This window comes from Drepanopeziza brunnea (genome assembly GCF_022702325.1).
Source record: "Drepanopeziza brunnea f. sp. 'multigermtubi' strain 214-2 chromosome Unknown ctg16, whole genome shotgun sequence".
NCBI classification, from domain to species: domain Eukaryota; kingdom Fungi; phylum Ascomycota; class Leotiomycetes; order Helotiales; family Drepanopezizaceae; genus Drepanopeziza; species Drepanopeziza brunnea.
Window position 1 is genome coordinate 178,053 of NW_027094079.1, and position 26,146 is coordinate 204,198.

The following is a 26,146-nucleotide window of genomic DNA, read 5'->3' on the forward strand; positions in this document are numbered from 1 at the left end:
TCAAGTGGGCTATATATTAATGAAAGTCTGCGTGCGCTCGTCGACTCAGTGAAACATGCTGTGGTCGATACGAAGATCGATTGGAACAGAGTAATTCTACGTTTCAACTGACATCGCACAGCGTCCTTTTGATAATGACATTACGCGGATATCTAAATCTTTAAAGCAAAAACGATCTTTTGGAGTTAAGATGAAAAGATAAGTTGCGCAATGGGAAACTTCAGGCAATGATAGTGCCGTAGAGAATGGCAATCAAACTAGCCTATCCCCTTTCGCATTTCTACATAGCACGTCATTGAGTAAGGGGAAGACAGGTCAGAGGAATGACGAATGAAAAGCGCATTGAGTGACGGGCTAAGATTGAGAGGACACCCTTCCTCCCTCCCTTGTAAAAACGCGGACGATGTCTCTGAAATGGCTCCTTGGGTCGACGTAGAAGCCTATATCACGTATCCTCAGCTTGGAGCGATGCATGGGTATGCCCACATATACCACTAGAAAAATCCAATAAAATTGGATTCTAATCGTTGTTTTATACATCTTCTGGAACTCTGAACTAATAATTAACAGCGAGGCAAAAGGTGGCGAGCAGTGAAGCGCAGCTGCTTAGTGAATTCGGAGGACTATCGCATGCGTTGTGCGCTGTGGTATTGAATCATGACTTCCATTATCGACAGCAGAGACGCAGCGAGATGAGTCCTGTCGCCGAGGCTGGAAATAACAGGTTATATAAGACGCTGTTTTTAGAACTCTATCTTCTGCAAACTTTTGCGTGGGAGTCGTCTTGCTGATCTCAATTCCGTATACTATTTAGCCAAGGATATAGACGACGCCTAAATATCTGACTTCTTTTCTATTATCATTTACTAACTTTTTGTCTTTCTAACTAGGCTCCTTTAGAGGTTTGTTACCGCTGATCATCAATGACTGCTCGGGCATCGCGAGATGCCGAGTAACAATTTACAAGTGCTAGCTATCGACAGCAGTATTCGGTGTGACGGCTGTCAAAACTTTGCTTGCTATTTTTACACTCCAACAAGAAAGGGGCTACAGAAGTCACCTCCTAAGAGTCCCATCGGTCCCGCTACCACAACTCTGGATAATAGCTGAGATCGCTAAGACGTTCCATGTTCTGCGCACTGAATGCATCCCAAGATATATAAATAGGCAGCCTTCCTCATGCTCGGCTGGGTGTTTACATACTTTTCTAGAGTACGTAGATATAAAGGGGGCTCCATGAAGTCCCGGGCTGATATGTAACGTAGAGTATAATCCTATTTTACAAAGCTACTAAAAACTCGTTATATCATCACTTCAAAGAATCGAACGCAAAACTTAAGTATTATGATTAAGCTGTACCAATGAGCTGTATCCGCTTGGAATCTGGATTTTGGCCTAAGAGCCAACGTGCATTCTCAACTCAGTTAACTGTCCTCAAACACTTAACCGTCAAACCAGAAACCCTCTTCCATACCCTCGCTATACATATTTTATAACTCGGTTTCACGCAGCAGAACCTAATGAACAATTTTTAAACATGAGCGGCTCTTAATAATGCGATATGATCTCCTTTCCTCTGGACTAAAGCAAGTCTCGTCAGAACCACTCGATTCAAAATAAGCAAACGGTCTTTCTAATCTCTTGGCAGCAAATCGCTCCATGCTCCCATACATACATTTGGATTTTTTTTAAAAAAGAGAAAATGAAAAGAGAAAAATGAGAAGACTTTCATATATGGACGCTATAAAGGCAAATTTTCAAATGAAGTCGAGAAAAATAGAAAGTAATAGGATAGGAAATATTGCTGAATAGTACCTTATCTACAAGCTGTTGTGTATCCAAGATGGTGTCATACTTTGCTCTGGCCAGAATGATCGCTGGATTGGATTTGAATTTGGATGCTGGTTATTTACGTTGAGCACTCCTTTGTAGCAAGGAAAAAAAAAGCATGCCGTCACTATCCAGAGCAGCAATTTTCCATCGAGCGTGCTTGGGTGCAGTAATTGGACCTCTTGTGGATCCTAGAGGTAGAGATGAGGTGTTATACAATTCGAAGTTATAGCTTTCACAGCTTTTACAGCTTCCATACCTTCCATTTCTTTCCAAGTCCGAGCTGGCCGACTATGCCACCTAGCTCTCCTTGCGCCTCCGCTCCATACTCCCACTTCTTGGGGCCGGCAACGTGCCTAATAAACCCTTCAGGCCCAGAAACGAATAACAGCTGTGAATCCATGTTACTGGACAACGCCTCGCCTCGGACTGTGGACATCGCTTTCGTGAGACTCGATATCCTCTTCTGGTCCAGGAATCTGCCCTCTTCGTCTACCAAGTAGTCCACAGAAAGCTGGCCCGGGTGTCGCTGCTGCAGCCTTTCCAGCTCTTGCACGATCTTCCCCGTCATGCGCCCCTCCCAGCCATATGGGTTACTGGCATCTACGCCACCCTCGCAATCTGCCCTCTTTCGACTTGCCCACACGATATGTATCCGAGGCTTCTCGGACTCCGTCTGCCTTCCCTCAAGCAAAGTATATGCGACCTGCAGGGCCGGTGCAATTCCCGTCCCACCAGCAAGGAACAAGACATTCTCAACCCGTTCCGGGACATTGAACTCCTCATGCGGGCCTCGAAGATGGATCTGCGACCCAGCGTTCAGCCTATGCAAATACCCCGATACTTCGCCCTTGTGTTCCTTCCTTATCAGGAACCGCAAATCGCCCGTGGGATCTCCCTTCTTCGGCGGCAGCGGGGTGTATGATCGTGCAATCTGCAATTCAGGCTGCTTGACTTCGACCGACCAGGTCCCCTTCTCCCAACTAGCTTGGTATGGATCCTCCAGCAGTTTCCGGGGCCGGTTAACTAATGTCTGGGGTCGTAAAGTGAGGATTATGCTGTTCGGCGAGACTTCCTCTCTCTTGACGATTGTGAAGGGCGTGAAGCGTGGCGGGTCAAAGATCTTCTTGACTCCTATCCTATTCGGGTCTGCGAGGAATATGAAAGCTGCGGCAAGCGCTGTGACGATGGCTGTGGTTGTGGCGAACCGCAGCTTGTTGTTGCGCCTGCGCTCTGCTTTCGGTGGTAGTGCTTCCAAGGCGAATGCATTCTTGGGTTCGCGGCGGGCTCGAGTTGAGGATAACGGGCGGCGACATTGGGTTACATTGGATATATTGGGTTGAAAATGAGAAGGTCTATTACCCAGCGCAAAGAGTTCTAAGCCACGCCATCGTGCTCCGGCCAGTGCTGTAGTCCTCATGCTGATTGATGGTGGCCCTGAGAAGGCGAAATCGTTGTCGCAGTTTATATTTAATATTGCCGGATGCAAGGTGTGGTCGAATCAAGAGCGGTGAGAGAAGCAGCTTTCCACACACCCACCGTGCAGCATGACGTAATCGTCGGCTCGCTTAGAAGTCCAAATTGATTTTGCGAACTACAGGGAACCAAAGTCAATAATAGAATACCAGAAAAGTATTTTCTTCCCACATACGACCATAGACTGAGGAGAATTGGGCATCCCGTTCGCTCTGCCATACACAAGCCTCAGATCGGCAGATTAGTAGTTGGGTGGGTGACCACCAGCGAATACCTGCTGTTGTATGTCTTTTTGGTCTTTTTTTTTTTTTGGATCGGCTATCTATCATCCATTAAATTTAGTTAGGGAGGTAGGTATTATACTTACTTGTTTTAATATGACGCACGCACGCATTGTTTTGTCTCTACGAAAATGACCGTATTACCAAAGAATAACGGTGCGCCAATAAGGCAAGCTGTCGGCTGCTCTCAGTCACTCGTTCCATCGCGTGCGCTATACCGACTTTCAAAAACACAGACTTTCAAACTGACTTGCAAATCAATATTACAATTTCTATTATTTTTTAAACTATTGGTACGTCGATGAAATTAATCTTTTCTAAATAATAATAATTACTTTATAGCAACAGAAAATACTTGCAAGTTTGTTATGATAAAGACTGTTGGTATTGTCGATTTCTAATATTGTGAAAATCGAGTTGCAAAGATCGGGTTGTGTGATCGGAACTCGGGAATTAGATTTTTTCTATTGAAAAAAAAAATGGAGATTTTTTTGGCGGTCAAGTTCTTACCTTCTCGTGCTATGAAGTAAGATATGAAGACTTGACAGAGGCTTGTCCGCTCCCAAGATCTTTCTCGGTGCATCGACAGCAAGGACCTAAGACCAAGATGTCAAAAACAGCCGCGGCGCTGAAAAAGACATTCCTCGTGGGAGCGCGGCGGGGGATGATTCGTATGCCACCACTACGTCGGGCGAGCTCTCAATCGAACTCAGCAGCCACGGCCCCGGCGATACAGTCACCACCACCACTCCCTACATCTTCGGTCCCGAAAGCACTTCCTCCGCTCTCCCATATGCCAACGCCTCTCCTTATCCGCTCCTACCTGCTAACCACCATTCTCGCCTCCCCACGCCTCCTCAGGCTTGCCCTCCCCCTCCTCACCACCATTGCCAACTCGCCCTCGCCGCTCCTAAACCCCGACCGGAACCCCCTCATCGGCATCCCCGTCCGCAAGATCGTCTATGACCACTTCATAGCGGGCGGGTCTGAGGACGCCGTCCGGCAGACGGTGACGCAGATAAAAGCGACGGGGTTCGCGGGGGTGGTGTTGGGGTACGCGAAGGAGTTCGGGGTGGGAGATAGAGGGGAGGTGGGAAAAGGGGAGGAGGGGGACGAGGAGGCGGATGTGGTGAGCTGGGGGAGGGAGTACGAGCGGACAATGGAGATGGTTGATGAGGGGGACTTTGTGGCTGTCAAGTACTCCTCTCCTCTTCTCCCTGCTGTTATTTTTTTCACCCAGATGAGACTTTGGAGATGAATGAAATGAATGAGAGAAAAACCAGGGGGAAAGGGGTAAAGCAAGAGAGGGAAAGAGAAAAAGGTGATGAGTATGAGAAAAAATTTCTCGTCGAATCTAACGAGAACTATTCAGACTTTCGGGCGCCGGGCGCTCCACCCTCCACGCCCTCGCCAACCAGCAGCCGCCACCTGCCAGGATGTGGCAGCAGCTGCTCGCCCTCTGCGCCACGGCCCAGGTGTGCAAGATCCGCGTGTGGATCGACGCCGAGCGGCAGGACCTCCAGCCTAGCATCGACGCCTGGACGCTCCTCCTCATGCGACGGTTCAACCACCACGGCGCGGAAGCCGCGTCAGGGTTCGGGTTCCCATGCGTCTACAACACGTACCAGGCCTACCTCAAGAGCACGCCGGCGACTCTCGAGGCACACATGCGGGCTGCGCAAGTGGAGGGCTGGACCCTCGGCGTCAAGCTCGTGAGAGGTGCTTACATGGCTACCGAGCGCCGGGAGTTGATCTGGGATTCCATCGAGGAGACCCACGCGGCCTACGATGGGATTGCGGCAGCGCTGCTCGCACGGCAATGGCCGGCTGACGTTAGGTCCGGGAAGCCGTGTCCGCGGGTGGCACTCGTGCTGGCAACTCACAACGAGAGGAGTGTTGAGCGGGCGTATGAGATCCAGAAGGCGCGTGTTGAGGCCGGCGAGGCGACCATTGAGCTGGAGTTTGCACAGCTGCAGGGCATGGCGGATGAGCTCTCTTGCCGGCTGTTGCAGCTGGGCGAGCTGGGCGGCGATGGGAAGTTGAGGGAGGGGGACGGCGATGAGAGGCTCAGACCGAGAGCGTTCAAGTGTCTAGCATGGGGGAGTACGCGGGAGTGTTTGCAGTTCCTGTGCAGGAGGGTGAAGGAGAATGGTGATGCTGTTGCGAGAACGGGGACGTGGGTTAAGGCTTTCCGGAGGGAGCTTTGGAGGAGGCTCAAGGGGGGCGTGAGACTCTGATGATCAACGACGGATGGTGGAAGATGGATGATGGAGAATGGAGGATGACCCCCAGGGCTTGAAGTGTGAGTATGGCAGTCAAACCTCGCTAAGCTAATTCCACGTGACCCTGCTAGCGAAATTCTATATATTCACAACAGGGAATTCTTTCTCTCCTCTTCTCGCGAACACTATCCCGGGAAAAAGCCAACCATCTCCAAAATTGCCATGATGCAAATTTCCCATTCGTCGGAGTCTTTACGCGCCCGAGGATTTATCATCTATCCGCCTGCATGCATGCAATATGCAATGTGCCATATGCAGGAGCCCGGAGCCCACCAGCACTAGAAGTTTTCGAGAAGATCTTTCATTTTCGGTGTCTCAGCTGGGGACAATGTCCGGGCCGGGCTGCATTCTGTATTCTCTGCAGGGTATTGAAATCTCTCATTGCAGTTCTTGCTATATATAGGTAGGCAAGCCATGTATTCCAATCAGTACCTCGCTGGGTACGAGTTTTCCCTGGTTTTCCCCGTCGATGCTCTATCTACCCCAAGGGTGCCAGGTCCAGAGTCTTGATCGCAAAGAGCCAAGACACGGTGCTCTAACGCATTCAGGTCATTACCCGATTACTCGAACGGCCGGGATGTCAAAATGTAACGTTATCCCGGCGCATATTGGTCATCTGGAGGAGATCGAATCATCGATTTCCAGAATCCAGAATCCAGACCTTTTGTATGTGGAGAAGTATTCCTTATACCACTCATTTATAGAAGGGGGTGGAGGCATTGATGAAGCTAGCTTAGCGAGTTCCTATTCCTCTTCGCCAACCCTTCTCGATAAAGATACAAGCGCCGCGAAGACGTTTCTTCAGTGATCTAATTTTGGTCTAGGGGTGGTAGGCTTAGGTATCATCCTATGTGCGCGCCGACCCGACCTCTAGTTGTGATAGGTGACAGGTGTGTCCCCGTGGCTGGCTGTTGCGCCCCTTCAGCATGAATAGGCAACCCACAGGGGGCAGTCATATACGGGCGGAACGTGGACTGAGACTGAGGGATCGAGCGCGGAGACTCACCGACCGAGATCTCAATCAGGGATTTCAGCCGAATCGGTAAAAGGTCAATACAGTCTCAGTTGTAGTTGGGCTTGTTTGTCCTTGATACTAGGAAAATCAAGAAGACGGCCAGGTTCCCTGATGGAATACATATGGATAGGGTGGAACTCCCAGGTAACGGTCGTGAAACCTTCAGGCTTATACACTCATTTCTATCAGCCCTAATCAAATATATCCTATCAGAGCATGACTCTCACTGATATCATAGTGTTCCGCCTGTCTTCATCCGTAAGGGCTTATACCAGCCGTACGCCCCTATCTCTGATCGCTGATTCGCATGCCGAAAATGGATTATGAAGCAGGTCTGTTGCAGTAGGTCTCATTGAAGTCTGACAATATATAGATGCAGTGTCTCTCCGTGCGGTCCTCAGAGCTTTGAACACCTTTAGGCTTCTTTTCGTCCTTCCCGTAACCCGTTTGATCCGTCTTCAGCTATGACTTCTACGAAGCCAAATCCAAGTGGGACAAGCAGCGCCAGTATGGCGTTAGTAACGCCAGCCTTGTCAACGACATTTATCCCGACAGCAACAACATGCGCTGAGAATAGATTAACCATGCTATTGAACCGGCAATGGGAAGTGAGTATATCCCAGCCGAGGTCTCGGTCTACTTGGCGAATAAGATGCTACATTAGAAAGGCTGCGCTATCTGCAATGATCAAATGCTAATAGTGTTTCTAGATATGGGTGAATATGCCAGTACCTGTACCTGGCACGACTTTTACCGATTGTTACCCGAGTCAATTCATAACAAGTTATCTTTTGTCCGCCGGGAGTATTACTCAACCTGCCTTCAATCCCCTTGTCTGCCCACAGCACTATTCTGCCGTTGGTCCCTACACTTCCAATTATATAGCATGCTGCCCAAGGTGTGTCTCAGTAATGTTCTTGCCGAACCACAGCGAGTCCTAACATTGCAGTTCCTATTCATTTCACGAGCCAGACGCGACCGCCTTCAGTGATCGCCCGGCATTTGGTGGAACATGCTACAGCCCTATCCCAAGCGCCAGCCATGTTAAAGTCACGGCATATGATTCTTCCAGCGTTACAGCCACAAGTATATGGACAGCGACAGCGACTAACGCCCAAGCATTTGCATATCCTATAGAAGGCTATGCATTAGGTGTAGCTGCCGTCAAGAGCGTCTTGACAGTAGGTGATACTGTCCTGACAGTTACTGGCAGCAGTCCGCAAGCTTCTAACACTGTAGCTGCCACATATACAGTAAGTCTTTCTACATGTCGTTAATTGTGTGAATTGAACGTGTTCTCAAAATATCCAGGTACTCGCAGGAACAAACCCCGCTTTTACGCCAAATTCCGTGTCCGCAGATGTCGGAGATACGGTTGTCGTCCAATTTACATCCGGAAACCACTCGTTGACGGAATCGACCTTCGACCATCCGTGTGTGGGATTATCCGGTGGACACGACTCGGGGTACATGGCGAATGTCAACAACGCTATTGTCCCGACTCCCCAATACTCTTTTAACATATCTCAGAGCACCTCCCAATGTAAATATTCTCCATATATTTATATCTAGAGAGCACCACTTACGTAGCTTCAGGGTTTCATTCCAAACAAGCAGGCGAATGCGGCGACGGCATGGTCCTCGCACTCAATCCCAGCAACGAGCAAACAGCAGTCCTCTTCCGACAGAACGCCATATCGCAAAACGGTACCTCAAGCAACTCATCAAGCAGCACCTCCACCGGCGTCAAAGTCGGAGCCTCGATCGGCGCCGTGGCAGGTGTTGTGATTTTCCTCGGTCTCATCTTTTTCTTCTTCCGTCGCCACCGTCGCAAAAACCGAGCTGCTTCAAGCGATGAAGCACAGCACATGGACCCGGACGCAGCAGCAGGCAACATGGGACGTTCGAGCTACGCCGACACCGAAATCGGGAGCCAGCAATTCAAGGAATTGAAACCGGTTGTGCCGCCGAAGGGCGTCGGCGAGGAGATGCACGGCTGGTCGCGCCCGAACGAGCTGGGTACTCCCGGAGGGATGTTCGAGCCGGTAGAGATGATGCAGCCGCCTGTGCCGCCCGTGGAGATCTACACTCCGATGGACGGGTACCGATTGCATAGTCCTCCGCATACTTCCAAGAGAACTCCACTGGGCCATTCTTGAATAGGAAGGAGCCCGGGCTTTTTCGGTCCAAGAAAATTGTATTTTCCATCAGGTGATGGATGGTAAGAGCTATCTTGCGCGAAATTTACTGTAAATTTTCACGGGTCTGAGCCTTCTTTTGCGGCCGTTAAGTTATGTTATGCTTTTTTCGTTTCTCGTTTCTCGTTTCTCGTTTCTCGTTTCTGGTTTCTCCGGCGCTTTTATACCCCATCCTTAACTGGTCTCGTTTGCATTCTTATATGTATATATATTTATACATATTAAATTATTCGACGCATAAATACTATATGCATATATACATATATACTCGACCAGTGCACTTCACTTTACCTCACAACTCCCCCTTGCATTCCGTCCCATCCATCTTTGCGGCTGCGACGTAATGTATATAGAACCCCGCTCCCTGCCTTCCTCCCTTATATTTCAAAAACATATTTTTTTCCGCCATCATTCTCATTTTCCTTTCTCTTATTCTTCTTTTTCTTATTTCTCTTCACAACTCAAATAAGTAGAAACATAAACTACCCTACCCACAACCCAGCAGAATCATCTCCCGCCTGTCGCCAAGCTCGTGAAGGGGAGGAAGAGCACGTCCTTTCTGGCACGCAACAGCACCGCGTCCCAGTTAGTGAAGGCGTCGACGACCATCTCGACTTCGCGCACGCGGGCCACCAGGGCGGCGCGCTGTGGCATCGCGATCAGGTGGTGGAGGCGGTGGTGGCCGAGGTTGTGTCGGAAGGCGATAGTGAAGTGCAGACGCATCGTGTCGAAGCTGGCGAGGCATACTGGAGGGATCGCGGGGACGAGGGGATGAGTGCGCTAGAAGATGTGGTGAGGAGGCGGAGGAAGCGGTGGGCTTCGACGCGGCTCTCGCGGCTGGTCTGGAGGATGGAGAGGATGAAGAGGGGAACTCTGGCGTGGGTGTTACTGCGGTTGCGGTGAAGGTGCTGGGGACCTTGAGCTGGGTACAGCCAGATCTTGCGGTCGTGGGGGATGCAGAAGCGCCAGATCATTTGGTGGAGTTTGACGACGAGCTTGGGGAAGAGGGGGAATGTGCTGGGCTGCTGCTGCTGCTGCTGGGCGAAGAGCTGCTGGTGGCGATCTGGGAGGGCATGGTGGGAGGTTTGGAGGGTGAGGATTGCGTCGGTGAGCGTAGCTCTTGAAGGGGCTGAGACTGCAGGTCTTTTTGTTGCAAGGAGAGAAAGCGCCTTGTGTGTATATAAATAATGGATACGTACAGGTTGAGTTCATTGTCTAGTTGTTAGGAACCAATGCGTGATTTCCAGAGATACCGAGCGATTGCATAGATCGATGTCTGTTCAAGAGTGTTGATATTGTACTGGTCGAGATCGAAAGTCAGTAGTTGGATGAGTCGGGAAGGAAACAAGAAAGTGAAGTGCTCCTTAGGGTATAGTGTATAACTTGACTTAAGATGCCAGACCCGCTATAATCGCTCTGTTTATTATGAGCAAAGAAGTATCGCCAGCAGAACTCAAGCGAGTGCTGGTTTGATAGCGAGTGGGGGTCAATTCTCCGCTTTTTATCGGCCTCGTTCCACGTAATCAGGATAGCCACTATCATATTTATATCGATAGCGTACCGATCACGACCATCGCAGAAGCAAATCTCGTTCTATTTACATTATAAATTATCCTTCTCCTTAAGTGAATAGCGATATGGACAGAAAGATTCCGGATCCTGGACTTTATCCAAACCATTTGGACTTGCCTAGCGACTGCTCTCCATACCAAAAACAATCTGCAAACTGCAATTACAAGGACGCAAATGCTATTACCAACTGATAACAATTCCTTCAGGTAATTCTAACCGTAAAGATCAACCAAAAATTTCTAAAGCCGAAGAGACTTGACTTCGCAAAAGGAAAAAGTTAGACAGGAAAAAATAAGCGAGCGCGTACTCACCTGCCTCTGCTCCTACCTACGCTTCATACTATTTCTCTCTTTCCATAAGCCAGCTTACAATAAAAACGCAAAACCAGATCCGGCAATCACGTCATATAAAACCGTCCACTTCTTTCCATCAACGATAATCTGGATTTTTTTTTTTTTTTTGATATCGTACCTTCCTTATGTGTCGAAATGCACCTCGCAGCTTTAGCCGCCTCCCTACGAAATTGTTACAGATCAAGCAATCTTTAAATAATGAGCATGATAAAGTGTAATTGATTGGTTAATTAATAAAATCACATAAATAAGAAACCCAAACCCAATTCCCCAACTTCCAATTCATCAAGTTCACCTCACCTCACCTCACTTCACCTCATGTTATACATCACCAATCCTCATACATTCCCCATACAACCAACCTTCATCCTCATCCTAGACCCATCCTCGCAAAACACCTTTCACTCACTCACTCACTCACTCACTCACTCACTCACTTCCTTCCTTCCTTCCTGTCTAGCAACATCTATTAACCACCAACCAACCAACCACTCAACCAACCAGTAAACCAAAGCCTCACAAACCAAACTTTTCATAAACTCCAGACGCCCTAGATTTCTATATCCACATCCACATCCACATCCACATCCACATCCATATCCATATCCTCCTTCTTCTACTTCCATAGCTAATGAATAGCCTGTCTGTTCTATTCCGTTCTGTTCTGTTCCCTTCTGTTCCGCTAATTCTCCTACTCCACTCAAGTCATACCATACATCAACCAGCCTTCAATCAGATAAGTCAGATCAACTTTCAACCAAACCTTCAATCCCTTAAGAATTCTTTCTAATTTCTCTCGCTTTTAATAGAATAAAAGTGAAAAAAAAAAAAAAAAAAAAAAAAAAAAAAAAAAAATATTTTTACTTCCACACCGATCCATCCCATCCATACCTCGGAAATCAGCATATATACATTCATTCATTCATTCACGGATAGTTATAAAACCAACCCTTCTTTGGACTTGCTTCCCCTCCCCACGTACGTGGCAAATAAATAATAGCACAACGAACACATTTCCATTCGTTTCACTAGGATATACGAGCACCGACTCGGAAAAATCTTGACATGCATAAATAAATTTATATATACATATTAGTATACAAGTAAATTCCACCAAAGGCGAGCTGGATATCTTTCAGCCTCATTTTCTCTTTGACGCACTACCTTTCTTCGAGCTTCCCGACGCCTTGGCAACAACATCATCCAAAGCCTTTTCCGCCTTGTCCTTCCCCTCGGTTGCGACAGCCACGCTGGCATCTGCGCCCGCAGGCGCACTGAGCGGCTTGTTCGCCATCTTCTCCTCTAGCTCCTCCTCGTCACCTCCCTGTCCAAACTCGTTGACTCGGGTGAAGTCGACCTTGTACTGGTAACTCTGGTATATGTACACAAAGAAGATGACATCGTCTCTCAGAGTCGCAATCCTATGCAGCGTCGGCATCTTGATGGTAAATGCAAAGAGATCGTCGATGAAAGTGTTCAGGAACTTGTACGTCATGGCCCTGGCTGGCATATGCGCCACACTCTTCAGGCGGTAGTTGATGTACAAGGACGGCACCATCATCAAGAACCCGTAAGCGTAGACGGAGCCAACGAGAGTGGCGATGACGAAAGAGTACCAGGATTTGTGGGACTCATATTTGAGAGAGTAGGCAGCGTAGGCCACTAGTAACGGAGCGGCGATCATATACAAGTACTTGAAGGCTACGGCATCGTATTCCTTGGTTTTCTCTTCGGTTTCGGAGAGCACGTGTTTGTCCTCGAAGGCGATTCTGTAGGGGATTAAAGAGTCGGGAGCAGGGCGAACACGAACGTTGACGACGGTGGTGATCTTCCAGAACTCGAGGAGAATGCCCATTCCCTGGGAGAAGAGGATCATCCAACCTACTGGCATTAGTGAAATCGTCTCGCGGGAGTAGGGGAGGTCTACTGACTGGTATTTTCGTTGTTGTCCAGCAGGTAGAGGAAGATGACGGCTTGCATGAAGACATTTCCAAGAATAGAGCGAACGGAAATGCCGATGTTGTTCTTCTTGTTGCGGTAGTGCGAGATATCGGACTTGAAAGCCAGCATCTCGAAGATCATGTGGAAAACACTGACAACAATCGTTGTCGCGAGGAGATATATATTGGTATCAAGAAGTACTTCCTTGATCATCTCAATTTCGCTTCCGTCGCCATTCATAGACTGGCCCCGGGCAGCGTTTCTGGCAGTCTGCTTCATATTCTCGTCAATATTGGCAATGAGGCTGAATTTCCAATTGGCCTGATGATTGAGATCGATGTGAATGGGAAGTCTCTTGACCGTGTCATTGACGGGCATCAATTGGCTCTTGAGTTGCCAGAACGTGTTGACGAAAAGCACAGGATAGTACCATCCATTCTGTCCGCTGCCATCACGAGCTCCTGTAGCTTCGAGGTGCACGTACTGTCTCGCAGCCGGGGCCAAAGTCGGATAATTCATGATTCCAGTATCCGGGATAAATGAGAGCGTGAAGTTGGGGTGGTAGTGGGAATTGACGATGGGGCCCGTGGGGATCTCCTCTTCCTCCTTTTCCAGTCAGCACATTCCCCCCAACTCTTGCATCCAAGAACCTTACCTCCTCGGTCTCCTCTGTAGCCAGCAGATTCTTCACCTTCTTCACCTTCTTCTGCGTAATGTACTGCGTCAAGGGCCTCACGAAATAGTACGCCCGCGCCGGATCATACCCCTGCACCGCCGGATCCAGACTCGCCCCCTCCAAACCCACGTAGATATGCGCCCACAGCGTCCCGTTATTCTGCACCTCGCGCGGCACCTCGAAGCTCGTACTAATGCTCCTCTTCTCCTCCCAATCTCCCAGCACAAAAGCCTTCTCGTTCACCACGACCCTCTCCTTCGCCGCTGTCGCGATCGGCTTCATGACGAGCGTGGGAGAAATGACGACGGTGATGTCGAGAGGGCTGTTCAATGGCCACATAGGTGCTACGCGCTGAGCGACGGGGTTGTACACGGCATTTTCGTCGAGAACAGATGGCCGCGAGAGGAAGGGTGGGATTTCGGCCGTGTTGGGGAGGGTGACGACGGCGCCTGTCGCGTCGGTGGTTGTTACTTCTGCGGCGGGGGTCTTGGGGCCCATTACTTTGGACATGACGAATTGCATGCCGAAGAAGATGGCGAGGCCTTGGACTAGGGACTTGACCATGGGCTGGGAGAGTTAGCTAGATATCGGGAGTACTGGTCTGGAGGAGTAGGCGCACGCTCATTCCGCCTTCAGCCTGGGCTTGAGCCGCCGCAGCGGGAGGGGCGCCTGGAGGCATCTTGAGATTGTTTGTGTGCTGGTAATGGGTGATGTCCCGGGGTTGAATGAATGAAAGAAGATTGTTGGCGTCGACGATAGCGACAGGGACCAGCGGAGTTTAGTCGGTAGGAATGGTAAGGTGTCGGATTGTCGGATTGTCGGAGTGTCGGAGTGTCGGAGTGTCGGAGTGTCGGAGTGTCGGAGAAGATGACGGCCCGGAGGAGCCGTACCACTGGGCCGGCATGGCATGGCCGGGCCGGGCTAAGCCGGTCTAAGCCGGTCTGGGCTGGGTTGGGCTGGGTTGGGCTGGGTTGGGCATGTGCCGAGAGGATCAGGAGCATGTACTTATAAAGGTATATAAGCACCTGCGGAGTAAGGACTGACAACGCCGACTTCAATTCCTATCAATATATACCAACATCAAGGCTAACATCTAATCTTTTCCCTTTTCTTCTTTCATTTCATCAAACTGACTCGTCACATCTCCCTTCAACCAAATTTCCACACATTTCGTACCTTCCCCATCAGATCTCACATGTACTCCTTGCATTGAGTCAGTCACTCCAACAGCCTCATCATCCGCGTCCGCATCGCCAGCCTCGACCTCGGGATACCATAAATACTCTCCTCCTCCCCTCCTCCTCGCCCATTCCCTTGACATTTCCCATTCTCAATTTCTGATATCTCAAGTCTCAAATCTCAAATCTCAACTCTCAGCTCTCAACTCATCTCACGTCGTCCATCACCATCGGAAGCCATGACCTCCGACGACACCTCCTTCTCCCTCTCCAGCTCAGACTGCGGCACTCGATCCGACACTCCAGGAAGCCCCAACGGCCTCCCGACGCACAGCCTAGCAAACATCCCCAAGTCAACCAACGATGCGAACATGCCTCCCTCAGGCCCAGATGCGGTGCCCAAGACCAAGATATGTGTCTTCTGTGGTTCATCGCCTGGATACTCGCCAGCTCACATGGTAAAGCCTGATTTATTTTGAGCCGAGAGCTGAGATGATGTGCTGACATGCCCCCCCCACAGGAAGCAGCACGCGCTCTCGGCGCCGCATTCCATGCCCACAACATCTCTCTCGTCTACGGCGGCGGCACAGTTGGCTTGATGGGCGAGGTTGCCCGTTCTCTCGTCGCGCTGTCAGGCCCAGAGAGTGTGCACGGCATCATCCCGGCCCCGCTGGTCAAGTACGAGCGTGGTCCCAACAGCGCTGCTGATGAAATCACGTCTGGCTCGCTGCCCTCGTATGAAATATAGTAAGTCAGCCCTCACCCTATTTTTTCTCTTCTTGGGACATCTATGGAGAATTGGATGAATACATGCTGACATGCGGAATAGCGGCCGCACGACGGTGGTCAATGATATGCACACCCGCAAGTTGATGATGGCGCAGGAGGTGCTGGCCGGAGGTCCGGGGTCGGGCTTTCTGGCGCTGAGTGGGGGTTATGGCACGCTCGAAGAGCTGATGGAGGTCGTTACCTGGAATCAGTTGGGCATTCACAATCGAGGTATTTCTCTCCTCCTTGCTTCCCTCAAACCCCCTAGTTCCCCTTCCCATCACAGCTCTTCACCATCACAGCTCTCCCCCATCCACGTGACCCCGCAATAAGACATTAATCAAAGATACAGGCGTCGTAGTCCTCAACATAGAAGGCTACTGGGACGGTCTGCTGCAGTGGATCAAAGGGAGCGTCGAGGCTGGCTTCGTAGGCAAGACGAACGAGGCCATTATCAAGGAGGCCAAGACCGCCGAGGATGCCGTGAAAGCGCTGCGGGAGTACAGGAATGCGGAGGGGAGATTCAAGCTCGAGTGGGGGAAACAGTAATTCCTTTTTCCAAGCTCCTCCTCCCTCTGCTCGGTTTATTGCATTACGTTGTTGAGGTGGGGGTTGATGCGTGGGATCGATTGATTAACCGAGTTTTGAGTTTCGCAAATGGGCAAAGGGGAATTCACGCAAGGGGTTGGGACAATCCGATGCTGCTGCTGCTGCTGCTGCTGCTGCTGCTCGTGGTAGTGGTAGTGGTAGTGGTGGTGTTTCCTTCCACTGCACTGAATGCAAGCTCGCGGTCCGGGGGATCATTGCAGGTGCATATAACGAGCGCGATTTCCTACAGTAGCAGCAGATTTCTTTGCCCAGGTTTTGGATAACGGAAATGGAAGGGAAGGGAAGGGAAGGGAAAAAGGAGGGTAATATAAAAAAGTGGATAATCAATTCAATAGATAGGTAAGGTAGACAGATAGGTCGCGCAAGCGGAAATAAAATTGTACTGTACGATGAGATTGAGTTTACTTGACTTGAGTTTACTCGACGAGACTCGTTGTGATCTGATTTAACTGAATTTATCTTGTTTCGTTGAAAGTAGTTGGTTGATCGGCTAGAGAAATTAGGTAAACATTGACGAATATGAATTACAGATCGTGGGTTTTAGTGTTTTGTTTTTCTTTCTTTCTATTGTTACACCACCGAGGAGGACCTAATGACCTTATGAATCAACTTCCATTCCGCCCTCACCCTCGCCCTCGCCCCCGTCAGCCACAAGATCAACCCACTGCTTGACCTCCTGCCCATCATACAGGTGGAAGCTTTCGATTGCCTTTTGGCCCTCCGCACGCACACCCACCACACCGACACTGCAGTTCTCTACCGTCAGCTCCTTCTCCGCCGCCAAGCTCTCCTTCAGCGCCCTCAGGCCATGCTTGACCAGCTCCTCGCGACCACAGGCCTCGAAGGCCTCCAGGTTCCTCTCCAGGTAGGTGCGCGCCATCTGACTGCGGGCACCGATGGCGCATGCCACCATCTCCTGCGTCATGCCGCTCGGCTGGAACTCGAACAGGTGCGGGCCCGTGTCGTCGACGCCGGCGACCAGCAGGCCGACGCCGTAGGGGCGTTTGCCGTAGTGTTGGGTGTTCGTCTGCGCGCGGTCGCCGATGGCCGAGACAACGCGTGACACGGGCAAGGCGCGGCCGTAGGTCAGGCGCGAGGAGAGGGTCTGCGATTTCATGAAATTCGAGAGCACGCGGGCGTCGGATGCGAGACCCGCGAGCGCGACGCCCAGGTGCGAGTCGATGGCGAGGATTTTCTTTTGGTAGGAGGAGAGCTCTTCGGCGTTGCGCTGGAGAGGAGGGCAGGCGAAGGCATTAGCAGATTGTTTGGATATGGACGTGGATATATATATATATATGGGTGTGGTTGGGGGGAGAGAAGACACACCTTCAGAGCTACCAGAACTGCATGCGTCTTGCTGACTATTCCCACGACTACGCTCCCCTGCTTGACGGCTTCGGAGGCATACTCGACTTGGAAGATGCGGCCTTGGGGAGAGCTATATCCATGCACCGTTCCATCAGCCTTGTCCAGTGTGTCCAGACGAGTTTGGGAGCTTTCTTTTCGCAAGGGGACACAACTCACAATGTCACCGAGTCGTTGTCGTAGTTGTTTCTGAACATATTGGCGGATCAGCTGCAGCTGTGTGCTTTCGAGCTGTATCGAATATGCAGGAACTGGAGAATTGTTGTTGAGGTGGATGAGAGGGCACAGAGAGTTGTGAGAGGGACGGTTGTGTCTCTCAGAAGGCTGCTGCAAGTACGAGTTCATAAGTGGCCCGTGCCACCTAGCGCCTCTCTTGCAGTAGCGTCGTGGTGGATCTGGATTTGGATCTGGATATGGATTTCGAAGTTGGGCTTATTAAATTATTTAAATCATTTAGTTAGAAAATCTATTACTTCTTAACCCATGATGAATAGTCTGATAGCTATGCCAACCTCTTAAGGCCATCTTCTAAAAGAAAGCATTCCAAGGCGGCCGGCCGACCGTTTAAATGCACGCCTATATGCCTTCAAGGTAAAGTAAGGTTACTGTAGCGCGACAGGGGGAGGTCGGTAGCGTGGATCTGGGTGATGTTGATGTTGAAGTTGAATTTGGATACTTTACCAACGTATTTCGAGCTGGAAGGGCAGTATTTAGGGGCAACTCTGGAAATATAAACGATGAAAGGGATCAGTTGCGCTGCTCTATGCATAGTAAGGAATGACTTGATTCTAGATCTCGAATTGAAAAATCGATTGAGAGCAAGAATTCTGAATTGTCCCACGTCATGTGATATTGAGAGCAGGGGTCTTCCTGCGCCAATCCACCTAGCCGCAGAGCCGCATCTGGCGCGCGGCAATCAGCTTGTGGACCCGCGATCATCGACCAGGCTTGAAATCCATCAGTTTCAACAGTTCATTCACGCCACTTCTCACCACATCCGACTCAACCGACTTACAACCGCAGGAGCTGGAACGAATACAATCAGATTCACGATTGCAAGGATAGCTGAAATAGACATATGTTTGGTACAACAAATAATAACCAAGCGCCCACTTCAAAAAACGGAACACATCGCAGCATTCGAGCCAACGATCATCACCACATCCTGAAACCAAGCAACCAAATAACCAACCCATCCAAACCACCAAAGTGCATTTCTCAACCGCCACAATGGCCGCGGGCCTCAAAACCATCATCTCTCTCTCCTTTGTACGCCTCTCCCCCTCACATCCCCCTCCTCTAATCCCCCCGCTAACAATACCTCCCGCCCCGGTCAAAAAGGTCTTAGCGATTGGCTTCCTCCTCGTTATCCTCTCCTGCGCCCTCTTCCACCAATACCTGCCGCTGCTGGTCGTGGCCACGTACGTGCTGGCGCCGCTGCCGAACTGGGTCTGCGGGCGCTGCGCCAACCCGGATGATTTTGTCGAGAGCAGTGCCGGTAGCGCCATTGTGGATTTCGGGAGGTTCTGTACGGGATTTCTGTGCTTGATGGGGGTCGGTATGTCTAGTCACTTCTCATATCTCTTTCTTTCTTTCCTTCTTTCCTTCTTTCCTCCTTTCTCTTATCTCTTTATTTGGGGGGAGGGGGTCTGAATAACAAATGCTTCGCAAAGAGACACATATTAAAGTCTACGAAATCCAGCTAACCCGAAAAACCCAAACAGCCCTCCCAATTCTCCTCGCTCACTCAGGAATTATCCTCTGGGCCGCGGCTATCATGTCTATCATTGGTGGCGTGCTGATCTACGGCACCATTATCGCCTTCGGCATGTTCTTTGAGGAGGAGAGTGAGTTCTAGCCATGACAGATCCCGGGTGGGAAGGGTACGGTAGCAGAGGCTCAAGGGTCCGTCGGTTTTGCATTCAATACGAAGTCAAGAAATGGAACTTCGCAGAGAGAGGAAAGGAGGGGTTTTGAAGAGGGGAGTATTCGAGCGCTGGGGTTATGGGGTATGGAGCAGAGGAAGAGAGGGAAAGAGACTTGCTTGTACAGTGTAGCATATATATCGTCTCTAGCGAAGCAGCACATTCATCTTGGCATTCCTTTCTGGAAAAAAAAAATAAGGCACCATACCTGTAGGTCGGTAAGGACGAACAAAAAAATACACCAAAAAAAAACATTCTGATTCGTCTTCAGTGCTTTTGATACAGTGTAGTTAGTATATCTTTTCCAACCCGCTGTATGGAACAATGCGGAAATGGATTATATTAAGAATCCTATTCATTCATCCATCCTCTCTATTCTCTTCCTATCTATCTATCTATCTACACCTTCCTCATCAAAAGCATCTACGCCTTCCTTATTCATTAAAACAGAACGCGGAGCATAGCAGAGCAGAGCAAGCTTTTTTTTTTTTTTTTTTTTTTTTTTTTTTTTTTTTTCCTTTTACAAAACAACCATCTTTCAATCTATCTATCGCTCCTTCCTATCTATCTATCAAATATCCGTCGTTGAGAACGATACAATCCCCTTCGAAGACCCCCTTCTATCTTCCCACCCGACCCCCCACCCCTCCCCCCCCCCACCCCCAACATGCCTATCCCCCATCCACATATCCGTATATTAAACAAACAAAAACATAAACATAAAACACCAGCCCCCTAACCATCTTATTAAAGGCCATCCTATCAGGTTCACCCCTTACCTTACCTTACCTTACTTACACTACTCCGTAAGTAAGCATAAACACACACGCATCCGCTCAGCCCATTCCCGATGTCAAATTCCCGATCTAATTTCAAATATTGAATGAACGTGGTGACTGTCTGTCTGTCTGTCTAGCTATCTAGCTATCTACCCTTGCGTGCACATGTATATATAAACCTATCTATCTGAATATATCTCCGTATTAAAGTATCGCATCTAATCTTAGTATATTAAATGAAGCGGGTAAAGTTGAGTAAGGTAAAGCAAGGAGGAAAGAGAGAGAATGCCATATATTACACCCACCAGGTCAGCAATTTAAAAGAAAGAAAGAAAGAAAGAAAGAAAGGAAGAAAGAAAGAAAGGGGAAATACGTGAGGAGAGATGGAAAGAGAAAGTAAGGGAGAGGAGAATGAGAGAGGAGAGAGGATGAGGGTTAGAGGAGCGAAGGATCTACCGAAAAAGCCCCAGCGTACCCTCCAACTTCGTCAACATCTCCTCCCTCTCCCCAACAGCCGTGCTCAGCGTCGTGACGGCACCACCGGCACCAATGTGCCAAGTCTCCGGACCAGCACCTCCTCTCGCGTCCTCTCCATCGCCTGCATCTCCAGCGTGAGTATCCTCATCATCATCCCACTTGAACAGACACCGGATAGAAACGCTCCAGTCGCCCCTGCCTCCAACATCCGCGTACCCCACCACCCCGCTATACAGACTCCGCTCCCGGCCGCCCTCGACCAGCTGCAGGATCTCGCAGCTGCGCTTCTTGGGCGCGCCCGTCATGCTGCCCGGTGGGAGGCTGGCAGAGAGGACGTCGAGACCTGTGTACCTGTCACGTGTCGCTTTCAATCTCTCGTTCCCGTGCACGCCGTCGGAAGCCAATGTCGAGGACGCTATCAAGTCTGTAGAAGACGAGGCGGAAGTCGTGGGCGAAGCGGAATATGAAGATGAAGATGAGGACGGAGGAGTAGAGGTGGGAGGTGGAGGTTGGGGAAGAGATCCACGCACGATGGAAATCATCTGGAATACGCTCTTATACTCCTCCACCACCATCAATCGCGGCACTTGCACCCTGCCCGCCCCGCAGACCCCATGGAGATCATGTCTTACGAGATCCACTATCATGAGATTCTCTGCTTTCTCCTTCGGCACGTCGAGGAGTTTCTTCGCTTGCTCTAGTGTTGACACTTGCGAGGACTTGCGGACCGTGCCTTTCATGGGCCGGAGCTCGCAGGTAGTTGGCGTGTAGGTGAGGAAGCGCTCCGGGGAGGCAGAGATGAATGTTAATGGGCCGAGCTTGAGATATGAGGCGAAGGGTGCAGGTTGCTTAGTGCGGAGGGTTTGGTAGATGGACCAAGGGGTGGGTGTGGATGGGGAAGTGGATCTGGACAGAGTGATGACCGTTTGGTCCGTGAGACAGAGTTCATAAGAGTCGCCGGCGCGGATCGAGCTTTGACAGGAGAGGACTTTGGATTCATATATCGAGTGTAAGGGGGTCCGGGTCGAAAGGACGGAGGATTTGATGTCGATGGCTGGGGCTTGGGCTGGATGAGACAAACGAGAGGACAGTTTGGCCGGTGGAGGGGAATGTTTAGAGACAGGGTCAAGTATCTGGCTTGTGACCTTGACACGGATGTTTCGCCCAGCTATATCGCTGTTGTTGAGAAGTTGGGCGATCTTCTCTGGGTTGTTGGGTTGTTCATATTGTGCTGTTGCGAAGCCGGAATAGGGGCCATCTGAAGGATACACGTGCAGTGTGAGGGGTAGGGCCACGCCCAACTGGGCCATTCTGTCGAGAATGCCATTCTTGCATCCGTCACCCGGTAAATTCGAGAATGTGATGGTATATGGATCATAACTCTCCTCGGGTAAAAGCTTGGCTTCCAGTTTAGCGATAATGCTGTCCATCCATGAGCCAACTCTGCCTGAAGCATTTGATGGCGCTAATTGTTGGAGGTAGATCCGATTCTTCAGGTGGTCTACGACGAGACTCTTTTCGACCCAAGCAAAGCAGAGATCTGGACGACTGTGTTGCCGGCCGTTGGGGTTGGGTGAAACATCAATCCCTTCGAGTCCGAGTTCGTAGGTTGTGTACCCCATGAAGCCGCCCCAGAAGGGTGACTCAGGGCTGCCATCCTTAACTTGGCGCTCATCCAGGTAGTGAGCCAAGTACGGCCAGATTCCTCCTTGAGAGTCTGCGTTCAAGTGAACAGTCTCTGGCCTTTGACCGCGTTCTCGGGGATAACTGATACTGATGTTTTGCTTCCCAGCAGTATATTCCACCCTCATGCATTGCTCGATGTCTAAGCCAATGACTGAATATCGCCCTCGAACATCGACACCTCCAGTATAATTCTCATTTGCATTCGAAGATTCCAAGATGATTTGATCCTGTCGCAAATCCTGAATGGTCTCAACTATTTCCGGTATCGATATACGAGCGGGAATATCTATAGTGCGAGAATGGCAGATGGCCCTATACAATTTTGTACTGCCGGCTGTGAAAGAGGTGTCTTGCTCGAATTTCCTTTGGTTTTGGCTCAATAGGCTCTCGCGAGTGACAAATTGTCCTTCGATCGGGCCCTCCGAGGTGACTTGTATACGCCCTTTCTGTTTATTCCATGCCTGGGCCAATCCGAACCAGTTTGTGATAACTTTCGTGCTTTCTTCATTCGTGCATATGGACTCGGGGTGGTACTGTAACGCCCAAAATGGTTTCGTTTTATGCTGCACTCCAACCAGAACCTTCTCGTCCATGATACCCGAGTCGTTCCCCTGGGCTAAATCGTGTTCGACCCAAGCGAGCGGCAACAGCTCCGGACATCGTTCTGTAGCCTTCCATTTCGCAGTTTCCCACTCATCTTTTCCAATCAAGTCTTGCCCAATATCAGCACACAAGCTCTGATATAGCGTTGCATATACCTCCCCCACGCCCTCAAATATAGCACCTCGGCTGGCGTTGCTGTGTGCTCCAATATGCGTAATTCTACTGACAATCCCATGCTGCGGCCCCTTCAACCTCCCAACACTCCCCCCAAACTCCCAACACAGGCTTTGAAAGCCCAGGCAGATTCCAAGAACCGGGACCATTTCATTCTCCTGCAACCTCCAAATCCTCCTCATGATCCCCACATCCTCCTCTTTCCCGGGATTTCCTGGCCCAGGACCGCATACTACAGCAGCATAATGTCTCAGTTCTGCATGCAGGGCCTCGTCCGAGGATAGCGCGGGGTTGTCGATGTGGATTGTGCGGATGTCGGCTTCGAGGGTCGTGGAGAGTAACGAGATGATGTTGTTGGAGAAGCTGTCGTACGCGTCGATGAAGAGAATGAGAGGCTTGGGCGGGCGCATCGTCACATTCAGGACTATGCGTCTTGGTCTACAGATCGTGAGAGAAGTTCATTGTCCCAGATGACTCGGTGATATTAAGAAATTTTGGCGGTCGGGGATGGCAAATGCGCCGAAAGGGGCTTAGTGAGGGGCTTACTTGTGGAGTAAGAATCGGCGCAATATCAGACTCAATCGAAAGAAGAAGAAGAAGAAGAAGAAAACGTATGTTTGTTCTACGCCAGCGATTTCGCTTCATGGTCTATTCATAGTAATAATAATAATACCGGAGTCTAATATTACTGGAGTCTGGGTGTTTAAAAAAACTATTTGAAGCAGAAGAAGAGGGCAAAACTCAACTGGAAGCTCACGAGGAGGATCCAGCTTACAAGCCTTGCTGAACAGGTTTTATCATTACAGTAGTTTTGAATCGATTCGGACCTCGAACCTGGCTAGACAATGTGATTTGTGACCAGCATTTTAAGCCGCTGAACCATTGGCTCTACTTTCGCCAGTCGGTGATAATGAATTCCACGGTTTACTTATACCACGCTGGTAAACAGGGTTTAAGCCCTTTAAGTTAAGCAATCAGGTTTTCAATCTAGTAATCGCTCAGTGCTTTCTCTAAATCCTCGCTTCAAAACATAGTTATACCGTATCAGCTCGTCTTCTTTTGGAAGGAGCTATCTTTTCTCTCTAGGACTTCACCTTTCGAATTTATCCGTATTACGGGAATTTGAAGCAATTATCATCTTGTAAGATTTTTTTGCTACCACAGAAAAGTTTAGAACATGAGTATTTATATCCAATTTATCCTTCTGCTTGAAGACCCCAGATGTATACCAAGCAAGTCTTATCGATTTACTATACATACAACGAGTATCCACGTGTATTTCATATACTACGTCGCAGGCGTAAGTATTACCCCTCGAGGGTAGGGTAACCAGGGGGTTTAAAGTGGAAACTAAACTTTTGAGGCACCCTCGAGGGGTAATACTTAGGCCTGTACCGTGGTATATGAGCTTTCATCTGCCTATTGTCCAGTATATCATGGTATTATCCCCGAGTATGGATAAGATTCCATTGCCCTGAATGCCCTAAGCACCGCTGGCACCAACTGCCGTGTAATGTGTAAGTAATGTGTAACAGCCATTACAAATTCTTCTTCTGTTAGAGGACGAACCCAGCTAATCAAGAGGAGTTGAGAGTTTTAAATACAGAGCTACGTCTCTGACCCCCGCGAACAATCCTAATTCAAGAAGCTGCATGGTTTTGCTATCAAATCATCGACTCCATGTTTTTTGGCGTTTGTTTCACATGGGTTACGCTTTCGCAACATTCCTTCGCCGGTACCGAGCCCTAATGCTTTGATAGACTGGAGCCAATATGCGTTGTCTTTAAGGAGCCGGGTCCCAGCTTGACTTCATGGTATACTTACTCGATGTCTCAGAATTTCCCACTCCACAAGTGAGCGGGAGATCAGGGACCACTCACTTTCCACTGATGTTGTCGCACATGTATTCAATACCGGTAGGCCCTCTGGCTTTAGCCAGCCAGCGAATCTAATGCATTCAGCCACTTCTTCCAGTTCATCAAAAGATTATACCCTGATATTTTGGAAATTGCGTGCCCAGCTACTTCGTCAGATCTCGCTATCTTCGCGAGCTTGTGTCGTTTGAATCGAAAGCGATATTGCTGTGATTTTCAAAGCTTCCCACGATATGGCCACTTTTTGACTTGCCTCTTATATCTCTCAAAAGTGAGCATTACCCATGTTGGGCGCGAGCGATTCCTCGAATCCTGTATACTAGTGTCCCGCATGCCTGACCAGGCAGTCATGTCGCTGTAGGTGTCGTCGGCCAACTTTCTCTCCCAAGAAGGCACCTTACAAGTCTTGCCAGCCTTAGCTGCGGACTTTATTAGCGACAGAATTTCTATTCCGTCACGAGGCTGGCTCAGCTCGTAAGCGACGTAGATTTCCGCCTGAAAAGCCGTCTCCTAGCACTGAATTTTAAGTTAAAAGGAAGAAGGAAAAGGCCAAAAAGTGCAAAACAAACTCCCACCTCACGGTGGGAGAAGAAAAGCCTCAGTGATGGGTTTTCATTTTGATCCGATGTTTTCTGTGTTCCGAGATTGTTTGTCGTGTGTGGTTTAGTGAGTCTAAACCACTCGGCCCCTAATCGTTTCAAATTCCTCCACACCAGCTTGACCTGAAGGTGACAACCACTATGCCACCCACGCTACTGGATATTGTATAGCAGCAGTATTTGGGATTATAATGACCACCCAAGTTTTTCCGAACGTTTCGTACGGATATGCAATCACTTTGCACGATTTAAAACCTCAGCATGTTTAATTACAAATTTTGAATATTGATTCGTTTTCGCCGCTCACGAATTCTGCCAGCTTCGTTTAAAAGGAACAATTCCATACTGTTTGAATATAGCCAGTCTTCCCGGGCTGAGAAGGTAAATTTTTTGGTGCCGGCAACCAAATCCCAGAACTTCAAGACGGGCATTGGTAGTTCAGCCCAATATTCGAAAACGTTCAAAGTGGAAACGGAAGAAATAGG

At 49.5% G+C, this 26,146-nt stretch overlaps 8 protein-coding genes across 8 annotated transcripts; 3 read left to right on the top strand and 5 right to left on the bottom strand.

Moving 5' to 3' along the window:
- Nucleotides 1–2,074: 2,074 nt before the first annotated feature.
- On the bottom strand, nt 2,075–3,250 carry L3040_008479 (uncharacterized protein; the record flags this gene model as incomplete). The annotated part of the gene is made up of 1 exon (XM_007293498.2): nt 2,075–3,250. One exon carries the CDS (start codon nt 3,248–3,250, stop codon nt 2,075–2,077), a length of 1,176 nt encoding a protein of 391 aa, XP_007293560.2.
- Nucleotides 3,251–4,194: 944 nt separating this feature from the next.
- L3040_008480 (uncharacterized protein) lies at nt 4,195–9,043 on the top strand (the record flags this gene model as incomplete). The annotated part of the gene is made up of 12 exons (XM_066157069.1): nt 4,195–4,784; nt 4,960–5,812; nt 6,257–6,272; nt 6,418–6,535; nt 6,694–6,759; nt 6,815–6,918; nt 7,123–7,161; nt 7,258–7,322; nt 7,595–7,782; nt 7,834–8,137; nt 8,196–8,427; nt 8,481–9,043. 12 exons carry the CDS (start codon nt 4,195–4,197, stop codon nt 9,041–9,043), a joined length of 3,138 nt encoding a protein of 1,045 aa, XP_066010341.1.
- Nucleotides 9,044–9,589: 546 nt separating this feature from the next.
- On the bottom strand, nt 9,590–10,294 carry L3040_008481 (uncharacterized protein; the record flags this gene model as incomplete). The annotated part of the gene is made up of 3 exons (XM_066157070.1): nt 9,590–9,727; nt 9,802–10,217; nt 10,282–10,294. 3 exons carry the CDS (start codon nt 10,292–10,294, stop codon nt 9,590–9,592), a joined length of 567 nt encoding a protein of 188 aa, XP_066010342.1.
- Nucleotides 10,295–12,148: 1,854 nt separating this feature from the next.
- Nucleotides 12,149–14,303, bottom strand: L3040_008482 (uncharacterized protein; the record flags this gene model as incomplete). Its single annotated transcript, XM_007293501.2, has 4 exons — nt 12,149–12,888; nt 12,939–13,554; nt 13,604–14,191; nt 14,244–14,303. The coding sequence occupies 4 exons, from the start codon at nt 14,301–14,303 to the stop codon at nt 12,149–12,151; spliced, it is 2,004 nt and encodes a 667-aa protein (XP_007293563.2).
- A 738-nt stretch (nt 14,304–15,041) lies between these two features.
- L3040_008483 (uncharacterized protein) lies at nt 15,042–16,119 on the top strand (the record flags this gene model as incomplete). The annotated part of the gene is made up of 4 exons (XM_007293502.2): nt 15,042–15,260; nt 15,323–15,549; nt 15,632–15,801; nt 15,923–16,119. The coding sequence occupies 4 exons, from the start codon at nt 15,042–15,044 to the stop codon at nt 16,117–16,119; spliced, it is 813 nt and encodes a 270-aa protein (XP_007293564.2).
- A 658-nt stretch (nt 16,120–16,777) lies between these two features.
- L3040_008484 (uncharacterized protein) lies at nt 16,778–17,741 on the bottom strand (the record flags this gene model as incomplete). The annotated part of the gene is made up of 3 exons (XM_007293503.1): nt 16,778–17,407; nt 17,506–17,617; nt 17,704–17,741. 3 exons carry the CDS (start codon nt 17,739–17,741, stop codon nt 16,778–16,780), a joined length of 780 nt encoding a protein of 259 aa, XP_007293565.1.
- A 1,033-nt stretch (nt 17,742–18,774) lies between these two features.
- L3040_008485 (uncharacterized protein) lies at nt 18,775–19,402 on the top strand (the record flags this gene model as incomplete). The annotated part of the gene is made up of 3 exons (XM_066157071.1): nt 18,775–18,813; nt 18,886–19,102; nt 19,269–19,402. The coding sequence occupies 3 exons, from the start codon at nt 18,775–18,777 to the stop codon at nt 19,400–19,402; spliced, it is 390 nt and encodes a 129-aa protein (XP_066010343.1).
- A 1,298-nt stretch (nt 19,403–20,700) lies between these two features.
- L3040_008486 (uncharacterized protein) lies at nt 20,701–23,598 on the bottom strand (the record flags this gene model as incomplete). The annotated part of the gene is made up of 1 exon (XM_007293505.2): nt 20,701–23,598. The coding sequence occupies one exon, from the start codon at nt 23,596–23,598 to the stop codon at nt 20,701–20,703; it is 2,898 nt and encodes a 965-aa protein (XP_007293567.2).
- Between the last annotated feature and the right edge of the window lie 2,548 nt (nt 23,599–26,146).